The following is a 14653-nucleotide window of genomic DNA, read 5'->3' as shown; positions in this document are numbered from 1 at the left end:
ACCAAAGCTGCTTTGGTGATTCCGATGCAAAGTCCATCTTGTAATAGAGGCCCCAGACCTGGGGTCAATATTTCGATTTCCAGAACCTCATCTGATTTCCTATTGACGAATATATTAGACAGAGAATTGTACGTGTCATTTCCACTAGTTGAGGTCATTGACATTGCCAAAAAGCGTGCACATAGTGGTGATGTTTGGTGACGATGGTAAATTGATGGTAAATTGATGGTAAATTCTACGAGCTGTGACAGGCGATGTCTTGGCGGTTCGGAGGACCTGCCGCTCGTTCGTAAAACACCAGACGTCATTCATTATTCTTTCCTGCCCGACCCTGACCTTCAACCTTTCACAACAGACCGTTGGAGCTCCAAGCTCGCGATATCAAAAGCTACATATACCCTACAAAACCGGTAACTGGATCCCGTGTTCACTAAGAAGCCCGCGGTTGTCGTTCCCCTCCGCATTGTGCGGTTTCCCACAATCGCATCAATCTTCGCAATCTCATCGGACAGCAGTAACAACTCAAGATGATTTCCTTTTTACTTCTCATCTTCCTCATACAGCTGGCCATATATATCGTCAATACGATCGGCGCAAGTACAATCGATGATCTGGTATGCACCGAGCAACTCGTGTGATCCTGGCTTGCAAGAAATATCATGCTAACATTCTGATCTTGAAAAGCTATGGATCCTCTACCTACGACTTCCCGTCCCCATCTCCAAAGATGCCCGTAAAAACGCCGAGCTCAAGCGCGATGTCGTCCAACTCAAACGGGAAATGAACGCGACCAGCTCGCAGGACGAGTTTGCCAAATGGGCGAAGCTACGAAGGAAGCATGACAAGGCCATGGAGGAATACGAGGCGATGAGTCAGTATACACCCCTGAAGGGAGACTACAGAAATGGGAATATAGCTAATACGTGGTGTTTGGGCAGACCGATCAATGGGCTCAAGAAAAACCTCGTTCCAATTTTCGGTGAAAATAGCCCGATGGCTAACCCTCAACGGACCTCGCCTGTTCATCCAATTCTACTACACCAAAACCCCTGTCTTTGATCTTCCGGCTGGGTGGTTCCCGTATCCCGTCGAATGGATTTTGTCGTTTCCGCGAGCGCCGCTGGGATCGGTTAGTATCCAGGTATGGAGCAGTGCTTGTGCGACTGTTATTTCGCTGGCGGGCGATGTGGTGATATCGATTTTACAGAGGGGACAGGCGAGCAGCAGACAGGCTCAGGCTGTTCCGGCTGAAAAGACCAAATAGGAGGATATGTGCTGTTACTACGACTCAAAAGCATGATGCATACTTGGAGTGGCACTTATGATTATGATTAATCTCATTTGATAATATGAAAATATGAAAATATTATGCAGCTGCATAATGTAATTATGTATAATACCAAGCGAGATATGTCCATCAGATATGAATTCAATCTGGTCTTCAACGGTCCTTGCACGATGGCCGGATCCTCTGTGCTTGACTCTATGATTGGTTTGTATCATCACACGAACCTCACTATCCCGACTCAACTCTTGAAGCATGTTCCAATCTTGGAAGATAGGTAATCAAAAGTCCGGCCCCTTTGACAGGGCTTCTGTGTTGGCCGATCAGACAAACGACAACATAACCCGCAGTCCGATCAACCAAATCACCGCTTTCCATAAGCTACAGACTTTGTAAAAGAGAAAAAGAACTCCTCGCCTCAAGAATGAGCCCCATTGAGTTACCCGTCATGCAGACGAGCAATCGCATGACTATCGAACCACGACGAAGAGCAACCCCAATACTGACGTCCCGAAGGACATCCTCTTCTCTCTGAACCCCGTCAACGCCATTGTGTCCACTTCCCGAAGAAAAGTGTTGCAGAGACCGTGATCCAAAGGAAGAATAGGAGCGTAAGCCGCTATCAAATTGCTTTTATGGCGGCGCGTTTCCGCATTGCCTGACTGGACATTCTCATCGAGAGAACAAAAACCAATTTGCGAACAAACTGGGCAGGGTGTCCGGGGACTTTCTCCCAAAGCTTGTAGTGAGAGGTATGGGTATACACTCTTGTGTGTGAGCTTCGAATGCGATTCTTTGAGCGAGGAGTTGGAGAAGAGAACCAAGAGTTAGAAGAATTTTCTGATTTTTTCGGTTTTAGTCCGGTCCGACGCGAGGACGCTAGCCTATTTTGGAGTAGAATGCAAACTAGGCAAACAGGAACGGCAGAAAGTCACGTGTGCGGCCTCTTGGGAACAACACGTGAGACATTTCCTCTTCGGCGCAAATCTGATTGATCCACCACTTTCGATCGCAACCGGCAGTGGCCGAATGTCACCTCGTTGCACGGCCAGTTCATGTACTCCGCGATATAGGTTGAGGCACATGCAGGCTCCTGACTAACAACACGCAGACCGACGTACGACGTACATCCGTGTTCAAATTGAGGCAAATCCTCTCAGCCAGCCGGGGCTGAGCCTGGACCTGGACACTCGAACTGTACGTAATGCCTGTGAGGTATTTCGAAACTGGGCGTCGACTCGTCGGACGAGTGAGGCATTTGTTGATAGGTCACGATCTCAGCTATCATTCTACTTGTTCAATATTTGGAGTTGTTTCAGACGGATGCACTTCCCCGGACTGTGTGGCGGCCAGCTGTGTTACTGTTCCGGCTGCACATGTCAGATCAGACAGTCTTTAGACTTTTACTCATCCTGTAGTTTAGGACCAAGAACCGATGCAAGGTTGAGCGTTCCGAATTGGCGCCGCAAGAATCCATTCTTAGCTAACCTTGGTAATTACACACGATCAAACCGAGTCACGCGAATAAGCAAGGTGGCTCACATGGATATACAGACCAATGCAGGGCCTAGGTCCGTACGCTGGTGCATTCTGGGCAGTTATTTTAACGTAATAGCGTCGCGTCTAAGCCTAACCTCAGACTCTCACAGGTTAGTGCCTACTCCGCTGAGTCCGCTCCCCAGGCTTAGGCCGTCTCCCGTMCCCCATCTTYCCCGCCCGCCGCTCCCATGAAGGATCCCTCTCAGCGCCTCACATGCCCAATAGGAATGTTGTGCACACAAACTTCTGGCTGGCCAAATCCTGTGTCTGTGTCACTGCGTGCCTTCTACCCGCTCTCGTCTCGCTGCGAGAACATTCAGCGATTCAACAAGAAAACAAATTGTGGGGACAGCGAGATCCGGCCATGCGATTTGTCCGCGGTCTGGCAAGGGCTGCCCTTGTTATGATCTGTGCCAGCCACATGACCTAGTGAATATTTACTTTTGAGTTAGTCAACTATGGAGGCCCGGGGACTTGGGTTGGTTTGCTGTGTGACATACCATGAGTTTATATAGGGAGACGCTTCCCTTCCGGGGTATTCCTGCGGATCTAATTCAAGTCAACAAATTCCGTCCGTTGAGCACGCGACAGCCTACCTATCAGAAGCCTCCCTACAGAAGAAGGCTGGTTGTTGATACACATTGCTGAACCCACAGTATATTACAGAATCCGGGGTACAGGACATGGATTTTATCAATCAAAAGCTCGCTAGGCTCAACAATCCGAAATCTCCACAAAAAGCAAAAAGAACAGAAGAAAAACAAGCTAGGAGAAAATCTTCGAGCAATCCAACCCGAACATGCACATATTGCAAGAAACGAGAACTACCCAACCCGCGAGCAGATCAGAAACTTAAACGATGTGCTCGCTGTCGTTCAGCACTGTATTGCTCGCGGGCATGTCAACGCGCGGACTGGAAGAGGGGACATCAACGGACGTGCAGTGTGGGCGCCATCATGGTTGGGAATAGTTATCTGGACAGTTTATCGACGGAAGATACGGCGATGGATCAGTTAATTGATGCGTACCGGTTGAGAGTGGAGGATGAGAGGATGTATTGCGGAAGGCTGAGGGGACGATATACAACCAACAACCCTGACGATGACAGCAGTCAAGCTCTGCAATACGCTTTTCAGGATTTCCGCTACTTTCTGGATCTAGCTGAAAGCGCAGACACCAGATCCAACAATAATGAAGAAGATGATATCGCCTCCACATCGCCTTGTTCATCGACTACACATGACAACGACACAGACACCAACTCCGCATCCTCACCAACACCATCCTCGTCATCGTCATTATTCACAACTACTAAAAATAAACAGAGCATACTACCTCGATGGTGGAATGCAGAGAAAAGAGCATACTGTGAACAGCGTGCCATGAACGAAAGCGCAAACCAAAATACATGGTCCACATTATTCTATCCAGCCGGCAAGGACGATATTGTCAAACGTTATCAAGATCAATTTATGCCCATGAAACTTAGGATGCTGGCCGAGCGGGTATATGGATCAGATGTCATGGGCGGACAAGCTCATTAACCATGTACTGTAACATGATCTTACGAACATTAGCTTTAGCATTTGAAAGGTAGGACACCCAAATAATCGAAAATAGCATATCGAATAAACTCCATTCCTGTATAACGGGTTGTAGTAAACTTTTGATCTATACACATAAAAGAAACATTCACATCAGGCTTTGCCGGCAGACTTCTTTGCCTTCTTGGCCTTGCTCTTCTTGGCTGATGAGGTCTCTGGCGTAGCAGCGGCAGTCTCTACCTGCTTGACCGGGGTAGCAGTCTCAACCTCGGTTTCAATCTGTTCCTTGCCTTTCTTAGCCTTTTTGGATTTCTTCTTGGGCGTTTCCTCCTCAGCAGCAACAGGAGCAGTCTCTTCAACAACAGCAATGTCCTTAGCAGGCGCAGCTTCTTCAATTGCAGCATCAGCAGCAGCCTCCGGCGCCGGCAACTTCTCCTGCACAGGCACCGAATCCACAGCCTTCAACTCCGGCATGTCAAACTCATAACCCAACTTCTTCCACTTCTCTACCTTCGCCAACCGTCTCTTCTCTTCCTGCTCGATGCTCTTTGCCCACTTATCGCGCGTCTTGCCGCGCTCCAGACGCTGCTTCTCAATTCTGTTCCAAGGCACACGCTTATACCGACGGTTTGCGCCCTTCCACAGTTCAGGGTGTTGCTGTTCCTGGGGCACGTATTTGCATTTCAGAATGTGGCCGTACATGAGGTAATTGTTCATTGTCTCCGCGACGATTTTGGCGACGACTGAAGACGCAAATTCGATAAAGGCGTAGTGCTTGGAGCGACCTGTGACGCGATTGCGGGATAGGCGGAGACGGGTTATGTCGCCGAATTGGGCGAAGTAGGCTCTCATTTGGTGTTCATAGAAACCGTGGGGAATGCGTCTGTTCATATTAGCACGCACCAAAAAAGTGCAAAGTTGAGGGAAAAGGGACTTACCCAACGTATACAGTGCCAGGCTCATCAGGCTGATTATTCTCCTTCAATTTCTTCTGAATCTTGCGCTTGGCCTTTTTGGAGTCTGGAATTCGGGGTACGGCTTTGCCAGCTTCGAAGCCCTCGTCTTCAGAGGCATCTTCGTCACCACTGCTCTCAAAGCCCCTGATCAATTCCGCAGTTTGGTCGTCGACTTCGTCATTCTCAGATTCTTGACCCTCGCTACCCTCTTCCTCAGATTGGTCCTGCTCAACGACCTCGACCTTCTTCGCCTTGGCAGGAGCGGTCTTTTTGGCCTCTTTCTTCTCTACGTTCTTCGCAGACTCTTTTTGCTTCTTTAACTTTGTCTCTTCTGCACTTTCGTTGTCCTCTTCGTCACCGCTCAAAAAGTCGCTCGCACGCTTGCGCGGCTTGATCTTTCGGGCTGGTGCATCAGCGGTTTCTGTGACGGTAGCTTTCGCGGTGCCATTGGCTTTTTCCTCGGCGTTCTTCTTTTTGAGAATAGGCTTGGGGGTGGCAGCGGGCGTTGCTTCAGCTCCAACAGTCTTTTTGGATTTCTTGTTGGGAAGGTCTGGGGTAGCGACAGCGGCGGCGGAGGTAGCTATTTTCTGTTAATATGCAAATAATTGGCTTTCAAAAACCGTGACTTACCCTTGCGCTTCTTGTCCTTCTTTTCTGGAGCCATTATAATTGGATTATCACCGTTTTAAAAAACAATACTCAAATCGAGAGACAATGGTATGAGCGGTGCGGAAAGTTTGATACTTTTTTTTTCTGCCCATGCAGCGCCAAGCCCGGCGCCTAAATTGGACTCCACCTACACGAAAGAAAGAGCTTCCTTCTCCACACCAACTTTCAAGCTCAACAACATATACATGTACATAACCACGGAACATCATGGCAAAAAGAAAAAATAAATCAGGCGCTAATATGTCGCATGAAGAGATTTGGGATGATACAGCGCTTGTGCGCTCTTGGGACGAGGCAGTAGAGGAATATAATGTATGTTTTCTTGCCGTCCCGGTCTGATATATGTTCACGTGACTGATATGCAGTTTCGTAGCTTTATCATAGCATTCATGCGCGAGGGGAGAATGTGGAGGAAGTCTTGGACCGCGCCGAGAAGGAAGGTGTTGATGCCGTTGTAGCTGGGATGGAGAAGTTGCAAGAGTCTATGGATGTGGCGGAGGACGGTGATGCTGCTGCACAAGAGGATGTTCAAGTACGGCTACATCTTTTGGCGGTTTGAGTGGATGACCTGCTGACAAAATCTTTTAACTACCAGGAAAATATGACGATATCGGATGAGCCCCGAGTCCAGACAGGGCCGTCAATTTCTGCCGGCATAGTACCACCGACTGCTGGCGGCGCACCAACTGCGCCTGATGCATTACTAGGACAAGGTAAGCCGTGAGAGCACACTCTCAGCTAGGAGAAATACGCTAACCACGTTTTCATAGTCCAAGATCCAGCTCTGAAGAATCTGATGATGGCCTGGTATTATGCAGGTTACTACACGGGTCTCTACGAAGGTCGACAACAAGGAGCCCAGACTGATGGTGCCAGCAACCAGAAATGAAACTGGGTTGAAGGTTGTATTCACAAAGTCTTCTGTTTTATGACTAACATTCATGTTGCTGTTGGGCTCTATTAAGTTACTGTGATACCCCATATAATAGATGCTCTTATCTGGTTAGAAATTCTCATTTTTCTTCCAAGATCGTCCACGCCCTTTGAATGGTTGGTTCACAGGAGGCTCTAGAGTGAATCGGAATAATTTGTCATTACTACGTATCTAGCTACTAGACTGACAGGCAAACCCTTGGTCTGGATACTAGTTAGGGCTTAAGGTGCGACATGCTGAAGGCGCAAGACACTGTACCGCGACAGGTCTGCAACATCGGCCAATATTCGGCGAAAAATCGATTGAAATTAGAGTACTTGGCCTTGAATAGATTGTCAGAGTACTGGAGACACGGCTCATACATAGTAAATTGGTGATTATGGGGTTGCTTTAAGTAGATAGTGTTCTTTGCCCAAATCGAATAAGATCTGACTTTCATTCTAGCTTATTCATTAACAGTGAAAAGCAAATACTGTAGAAATAAGCTAATGAGGCTAAAAGACGGAAATGCAGTCTCAAATAGACTACAATCGTCTCAGAGCCTCACGGTACCTGAGCCTAGGCCAGGAGGCTGGCGGCTTGGAACAGGGATGAGACACAACCTGCGACAACAACCGTCTTAACCCTAATCCCGACACAGCACTCACATATCTGCGATGCAGATTTCTTTCCCATATACAGTAATACGAGGAGTCAATATAACCTAATAAGGACATCAGGCTCAATAGACGCGACACTGCGCCTCTTCCACGTGTGCCTCTTTAGATAGAACTGAGTTAGATTAGGGCAATGGCTGAAACTGTACATGTCAAAAGGTGTGTTTGGAAAGTGTTAGATCAGCTAGCAAAGCGGAGAGGGCTTCTTCCTATCCAACGGTGACTCCAAGCCCCGTATGTGTTGTTGAAGGGTGGCGTCTGTACGTTGTTGATTTAATTCATGCCATTTCCCTCGTTCTCGGTTCTTGGTTTCTTCTTGGAGTAGACAACGCATCGCTCTCTTCTTTTCTCTGCCTCTCTTTTCAGATTCCGATTACTAGGTAGCTGTGCTATCAGAATCTTTCTTTCACTTCAAACAAAAGCTCTTGTCTGTGACTAATTGCTTCGATTGTTCAATCTTTACGTCTTGATACCCATTTTTTATACTGCATTTTATACCAAAGCCAACCCACGAAAACCGACAAGATGGTTTCCTTCAAATCTCTCTGCATCCTCGCCGCAGCCTCTCTGTTATCAACAGCCACAGCCAGCCCCTCTCGCCACCATAACAGCACCAAAAACTGGGCGGTCACCGACGATGTCTCATCCGAGCTCGCAGTAGAAGTCGGTTCCGGCACCGAGATCATCATCATAGCTGCCAACAACGGCGGCTCAAGCTCGACGAAGTACTACAACTCCCCATCCATGGCTGCAGGAACAACGCACATGGTCACCGTGGGCGGAACAGCAGGTCTCGTCTACACGCCCAGCAGCATTAATGCCTCCGTCGGCGACATTGTGCAGTTCAACTTCGAGTCCAAGAATCACACCGTCACTCAATCCTCATTTGCGGCTCCTTGTGTAAAGACTGTTGGTGGATTTGATTCCGGGTTCATGCCTAACATTAACAACAGCCTTTCGCCGGCACCCATGTTGCAGTTCCAGGTTACTGTTAGCACACCTATATGGATGTTCTGCGGTCAAACAGGCCACTGCGGCGAGGGAATGGTGTTCAGTATCAACCCTACCGCTGCGAAGTCCCAAGATGCGTTTTTGTCTGCTGCCAAAGCGCAGAATGGTACGGCCACTGCTGCTGGCACTGGCGCTGGCGCCGCTGCTGCATCATCTAGTGGTTCGGCGACGTCTGGATCGACTGCTACGAGCAGTGTTGCGGCAGTCGCTGCTGCAACTTCTGGTTCTGTTGTTGCGGCGGGAACTGGTACTTTGACTTCTGGTGGTGCTTGCTCATGCTCTTGTTTGTGTGGAGCGGCAGCTTTCCCTGCTGGCGCTGGTCTTAATGCTATGGGTGGTTGGGGTGGTAAGTCACTTCTTCGTCCGTCATCTAATACAAATCAGCTAACAGGACGAACAGGTGAACTCTCAATGGTCGCTGCTGCAGCCAAGAGGCGATCTTTGTTGGATCACACAGTGTAAAGACTGTCCGCTATACTTCACCATTCCAACTTCTTTCTATACACCGATGCAACACGAATTGATGCACTTGAAGTACATCCGTGATCTTGCTAGTTTATGATCTGTATCATTATTTATCTTTCCGAAAAAAGAAAGGACGGAGCATGATGCAGAATGGTGCTGCGAAACGTAGTACCTTTTTACCTTCCCTTTCATTTTTTTCCAGTTTCCATCTCAGGTAGAAGGGATAATAGTTCTGTTTGATTTAATGTTCAGAAATCAATATCATATACTTCATTCAATCAATAAACAAGAAAGTATAAATGTTCTAACGGATGCATCAAGGATGAGTAGGGTAAACGCCGATTTGAAGGAGGGAACGCCAAAGAGCTAAATCAAGTCGAATTGAATGCGTTGATCTCACGATTCTTTTGTATCCATGTTCGTCCTTTCCATGCTCGCCCCAACTTGTATTCATCGATGATCACCAATTCATGTGTATAATAGAGCAGGAGATTGTTGCCATGTGTCATGTAAAATTGTCTGGTATCCGTGAATACAAAGGTCACATATTGCTCTGAATCGCGAAAAAAAATTGGTGCAAGTATCGGGATCAAAGAGAAGGAATCGTGAGGAACCGTCGTCATGACGGACTCTATATCGGGGGTGTCATTTTTTTGCGCCSCCTGCCGCTTCCGCAGCTTTCCTCTCTAAGGCTATAAGAATAGTAAGTCAGAACCCGTATTGCGAAACCAGACAACTTTTTTTTTCCAGTTCGTATCGCAGGTGTTTCCGCCGCGGCCCTACGAAGAGAGAAAAACGAATCAAAAATCAGCAATCATGGAATCATTACCCTTTTTCTGCTTCTCCTGCATGATGGCAGCCACCCTTTCCTTCTCTCGCGCGAACTCGTTGCCGCTCATGCCGTTCTTGGATTTCTGGAGGACGTTAGAAAACAAAATGGTCGATCGCATTATTGGTGCAGAGCAGAAGTACATACTGTTTTGGCGGCCTTTTCCAAGTTCTTTGCGCGCGCCTTCTCTCTCTGGTTGCCACGAGTCATTTTGACGGATTGGTACCTTTTCGTCACTCAAAGTGTAGGCGCAGTGCTGCGTTTAGGAAGTAAGGCTTGGAAGAGTGGACGATAGAGAGGGAACAACAAAAGCGGAGGGTCGGTCGGTCTGAGGCAAAAGAAACGGCCATTCTTCTGCGCTAGTCCCAATTGGGCGCCCATGGGATTCTACGATTCTATCGCCTTCGCCCAATCACACAACATCTGCTTCACTTCATCAGCGTGGTACAACCGGACAATGTATACGGTGGGCATGAAAGAGGAAGCACCGATACTAATATGGACGAGACCGCAATCTTGAACTCGATTTTGGCTTACAGTCTCACCGAGCTCGTGTTGTGGGCCAGCCTGATGATTCAGCCCACTCGCTCAGTCACTCACTTCAGAGGACAATGTACAGCAACATACGAGTCGTCAACTGCAACCGCAACTTCTAACAAACCACAGTTCAGTGGGATACGACAGCTGATACCGTTTCTAATTCCGACAGTCATCTCCTGGCGGTTATGTATCCTCGTTTCTACGACAGAGCTATCTTCAGGCTAAGCGCTCAGCTACCCAATTCGACCTCCGTTGTTTCATGTCTGGCGCTCGTCGTGCCTTGTCAACCAGCCCTTTGACTGCCGCCAGATCGACCTCAAGCGAGTCTGGGGCACCTATTTTTGACTCATAAAAACATGCTAACATGACAGAACTAGTTATGCTAAAATAACAACAATAGTCCGCATTCAAACGGCATGGTATATACAACAGCCAATCACATTCGAGTATCTCATACTCTATTTTCATCTTCAAGATCGTTTGAGTCGACGGCGATCCACACCATATTAGAGCCTAACTGGCGCTGTATCATCAATAGTCACTGTCAAACGAATGAATGGCCTTCATTGTTTCTCTCTTCCTCTCAAACCAAAGGACATGGGGCTAGCTAATGTTTCACGAGCCCCTCTCCAGGATTGCTGATTATGACTGCTATTGTTGGCTATTTGGTTATGTCAGGCATCAATAGGCTAGTGAATGCCCGGCATATTATCTTCTCTATTCAAGTAATTGCTGAATGGCTGGTCAAAGCAGGCCGACCTGATGTCTTATAGAGATCAATATCTCCACGACTAGGGCTTCTGTCTGCTCCATCCCCGTCTTGTAATCTTCTCTTCTAAATTCTTCACCCAACTGTCTTTCGATCTTCGTCTTCTTTCTTTTCTCATCCTTTGCGAATATTTCTTCTACTCTCTTGTCTGGTACATACATCTCCTACATCGTTCTGCTGGCTGGATCGTGGAATCAACTCATTGCTTTCTATTATTAATCTCGTTTTCATACAAATCTTACGATCTTTACGACTATTTATTTACTTTCATAGCATTTGCTAGAAGCAGAACAACATAAAAATCATGTCTCGCCTCTCCAAAGCCCTGGCTGGTCCAGGTTACGTGATCCTCAACGTTCTGCGAGCGATCAACATTATCACCTTCCTCGACATTATTGCCGCAAGTGTGGTGATGCTCATCAAGATCTCCATCAATAACAACTTTTTCTTCTTTGAAGCCGTCAGCCATGCCTTTACAACCATAATGGGTGGTGAGCATTCAATCCCCAAAGAGATGCAGAAAGCAGAAAGCAGAAACTAACAGCTTCACTAGTCTTACTCATCCTTTCTGAGTTGCCATTTTTCGACAAGTTCTTCACTCGTTGGGTGCCGCAGCTGGGCGAAACTGCAAGCTTTGTGCCCTTGTCTCTCGTCATGATCATCATGGGTGTCTCGGTGCTCGGAAATTTGAACAACGATGATTACAGCGAAGATAACATGGGCATGCCATTTTGGAGGATCGTGGCATCCGCAGGAATTCTGGCAATGACCATGGGCATTGTCAACTTCATCGCAGTACGCCTCTCTTTTCTCCACCCGAAAGGAAACAAGATACTGACTTCTCTCAGAGCTTCGTCTTCGCCGACTCTGAAAACTCCCTCACGGCCCGCCACGTCCGCTCCTACGGCGCCGTCGCCGACAAAGTCCTCGACTCCTCCAAAAGCAGCCAACGCTCCTTCAGACTAGGTACTACCTTCAACAGCCAGGCAGACGGTCTACCTACATACCGTCAGGTCAGCATCACGCGCTCAGCGGAATCGCTTAGTAACTCACGCTTTCCAGTGAATATCTCGAGTCCCGTGCGCGAGAAGACCGCTACCACACCTACGGCGCCGTATGGCGAGGAGGTGACGATGCCTGATCTGGCGCACCATCCTGCTATGCAGGGTGGGAATTTCGTCTAGTCATTCTCATTCTTTTTAGTTCCATCTGTTATTCGCTTTCTGAAAAGGCTGCCCTTTCGAGTATATCAAGCGGGTTAAAGAGTTTCGGTGTTCGGCGAGGTTTATCTTTTTCTCTTTTTTGGGTGTTATTTTGAATATTTTGCATTGTCATTCAGTCTGTTTGCATTCGCTCATAAAGATCGACATTCGCTCACTGATAAATGTACATAATACCATCTTACCATGTGTCACTCTTTATCCATGTTTCTCTAATTCATAGGCTCGACCAAGTCACTATCATGTATACGCTTTTTATGTAATAAGTAACGTTTCAATATTCACGAATGTAGATACTAATTGAAGTGGATGGTGGTGGACGTCCAAAGTCATTGGCCAGCATGTGATAAAGACTGTCACACTTCCAGCCTAGCCTACTTGAGACAGGTCTCTTTGTTCCTGAAAATGAACAACTTGCCAACAACCACCAACACATGGTCACAAAATTGACTACACCGCACGGAACTTTTACATTATGATTTTATGATTGATTCCAAGCAATAAATATATATCATCTGCTGCCTTTTGTTCCTATAAAGCCTTACCTTCAGCTAAGCATGCTTGACTCAACATGTCCAACAATATCACTTCACTCCTCACCTGGGGAAAGTAAGTACCTACAGGAGCCATTTTTTTTTGTTCGAAACTAATGTATCAAGTCTGAAATCCCTCCTCCTCTTCTTCGGACCCTTTCTCCTACCTCGCCTCATCAACCACTACCGCGCTTTTCGAGTCCAACTCGCACATCGCCCACCTCCCAGACCCATACCTGCTGACGCAAACCGAGCCCTGAACTTCCTATTCGGAGTCATCGTCGTATTCCTCACGTTGAGTGTACCGTCAAATCCATATGCGCCAGCACAAAACATATTCACACAGACCGGATCTCGAATCAACACTCCTACAGATGTCGTCTTTGCTCGTTTGGCGCGACACAGACCAGACAATGCGCTGACCGACTACGATAAGCTGTTACGAGGGAACTTGACTACTATCGCTCAAAAGAAGATTTACTTGCGTTTCGGGCCTGACGCGCTGTTGTCATGCCAGTTCTGCAACCTGGAGGATACGTTCTCGTATCTTTTATACTACCTGCCACTTAATATCCTGGTGCCTCATTTGGTCCATTTAGCTATTATCGGCATCGTGACATCAGCTCCTTTTGCAGGCGTCGAAGCTGGTCGATGGCGGTCCTGGTTTGTCTATGCTGCGCTGGGGCTGGCTGTTCTTGATTGCTATGTCATGACTTCATACGATCCCATCGCAGCCGCCGCACCAGCAGTTCGGGCGGGTCAAATCCCGCCGCTGAGTCTCTACACCAGCATGAATATGATTCGCTTCTTGTCTATGACCATCTTCGACGCCGTCTGTGCTGCATTGATCTACATCTCTGCCACGCATCGATTCTTCTACAGTCCGCCTTCGCCAAGTGACCAGGTCAACCAGGTCATTGCCGCTGCGACGGCGGCGCTGACTAGCGCCAATTCGAAATTACATAGTCTGAGCGTGACGCGGAATGCGGTGGTGCGCGATCAGTCGCTCAAGGCTCGCGATGACTGGTATTGGAGGACGGCGGTCGCCATGGAAGGTTCGGGCGACGCGGACGGCGCTGGAGGCGGCAGTATTTGGGAAGAAGAAGAAGTTGCTCGGGCTATGTCACAGGTGATGAATGGCCGAAACCGTGGTCGGCAACTGGATATGGCTCAGCTCGGTGTCAATGCTGGAGAGTATGTGGACAAGGTCACTGCTGGGTTAGAGAATGGTCCTTCGAATTAGAATCATTCTAAAAATTTGCCTTGAATGCAAATTCTAGACTGTAAATACCATCCTTGGATCTAGAGCATATCGTACAAGATCTAGATCCAGTGTCATTAATATGTAAGCATCGAGATGATATCCAGATCACGCTCATAGATCAAATATCATTGGAGCAGTAGACAACGTAGTCTAGACAATCACGGTCTAGTCGCTGTTGGGGCGGTCGATCATGGCTGTGCACCCCCGTGCAATCACTGCACCGCTCTTCTCATCCCGTTTGAGACGAGACATCGTGAGGGCTTCTGCGGCCGTGATTTGCTGATTTGGAACCTCGTAGGGACTTGATTAGGAAATGTGCATCAATCAGCCTAGGCTTATGCTAGAGCTGTCAAGTGCGTACTCTTTTCATCTGTAAGTGTATAATATACTATGTAGTGGTTACGTACGTAGGTGAAGAAGGAAAGAAGAAGGCGGTGAG

At 47.8% G+C, this 14653-nt stretch overlaps 6 protein-coding genes across 6 annotated transcripts; 5 read left to right on the top strand and 1 right to left on the bottom strand.

Annotated features, from left to right (window-relative positions):
* Positions 1-527: 527 nt before the first annotated feature.
* BHQ10_000076 (uncharacterized protein) lies at positions 528-1264 on the top strand (the record flags this gene model as incomplete). The annotated part of the gene is made up of 3 exons (XM_040880312.1): positions 528-614; positions 685-871; positions 990-1264. 3 exons carry the CDS (start codon positions 528-530, stop codon positions 1262-1264), a joined length of 549 nt encoding a protein of 182 aa, XP_040728581.1.
* Positions 1265-4521: 3257 nt separating this feature from the next.
* Positions 4522-5988, bottom strand: BHQ10_000075 (uncharacterized protein; the record flags this gene model as incomplete). Its single annotated transcript, XM_040880201.1, has 3 exons — positions 4522-5251; positions 5307-5904; positions 5955-5988. The coding sequence occupies 3 exons, from the start codon at positions 5986-5988 to the stop codon at positions 4522-4524; spliced, it is 1362 nt and encodes a 453-aa protein (XP_040728580.1).
* A 245-nt stretch (positions 5989-6233) lies between these two features.
* Positions 6234-6882, top strand: BHQ10_000074 (uncharacterized protein; the record flags this gene model as incomplete). The annotated part of the gene is made up of 4 exons (XM_040880090.1): positions 6234-6305; positions 6367-6525; positions 6589-6706; positions 6764-6882. The coding sequence occupies 4 exons, from the start codon at positions 6234-6236 to the stop codon at positions 6880-6882; spliced, it is 468 nt and encodes a 155-aa protein (XP_040728579.1).
* Positions 6883-8108: 1226 nt separating this feature from the next.
* BHQ10_000073 (uncharacterized protein) lies at positions 8109-9056 on the top strand (the record flags this gene model as incomplete). The annotated part of the gene is made up of 2 exons (XM_040879980.1): positions 8109-8940; positions 8995-9056. 2 exons carry the CDS (start codon positions 8109-8111, stop codon positions 9054-9056), a joined length of 894 nt encoding a protein of 297 aa, XP_040728578.1.
* Positions 9057-11501: 2445 nt separating this feature from the next.
* On the top strand, positions 11502-12381 carry BHQ10_000072 (uncharacterized protein; the record flags this gene model as incomplete). Its single annotated transcript, XM_040879869.1, has 3 exons — positions 11502-11688; positions 11751-11992; positions 12046-12381. 3 exons carry the CDS (start codon positions 11502-11504, stop codon positions 12379-12381), a joined length of 765 nt encoding a protein of 254 aa, XP_040728577.1.
* Positions 12382-12988: 607 nt separating this feature from the next.
* BHQ10_000071 (uncharacterized protein) lies at positions 12989-14193 on the top strand (the record flags this gene model as incomplete). The annotated part of the gene is made up of 2 exons (XM_040879758.1): positions 12989-13026; positions 13077-14193. The coding sequence occupies 2 exons, from the start codon at positions 12989-12991 to the stop codon at positions 14191-14193; spliced, it is 1155 nt and encodes a 384-aa protein (XP_040728576.1).
* Between the last annotated feature and the right edge of the window lie 460 nt (positions 14194-14653).

The sequence above is a fragment of the Talaromyces amestolkiae genome, assembly GCF_001896365.1.
Source record: "Talaromyces amestolkiae strain CIB chromosome Unknown scaffold1.1, whole genome shotgun sequence".
Classification (NCBI taxonomy): domain Eukaryota; kingdom Fungi; phylum Ascomycota; class Eurotiomycetes; order Eurotiales; family Trichocomaceae; genus Talaromyces; species Talaromyces amestolkiae.
This window is presented reverse-complemented; position numbering and strand designations above follow the sequence as displayed.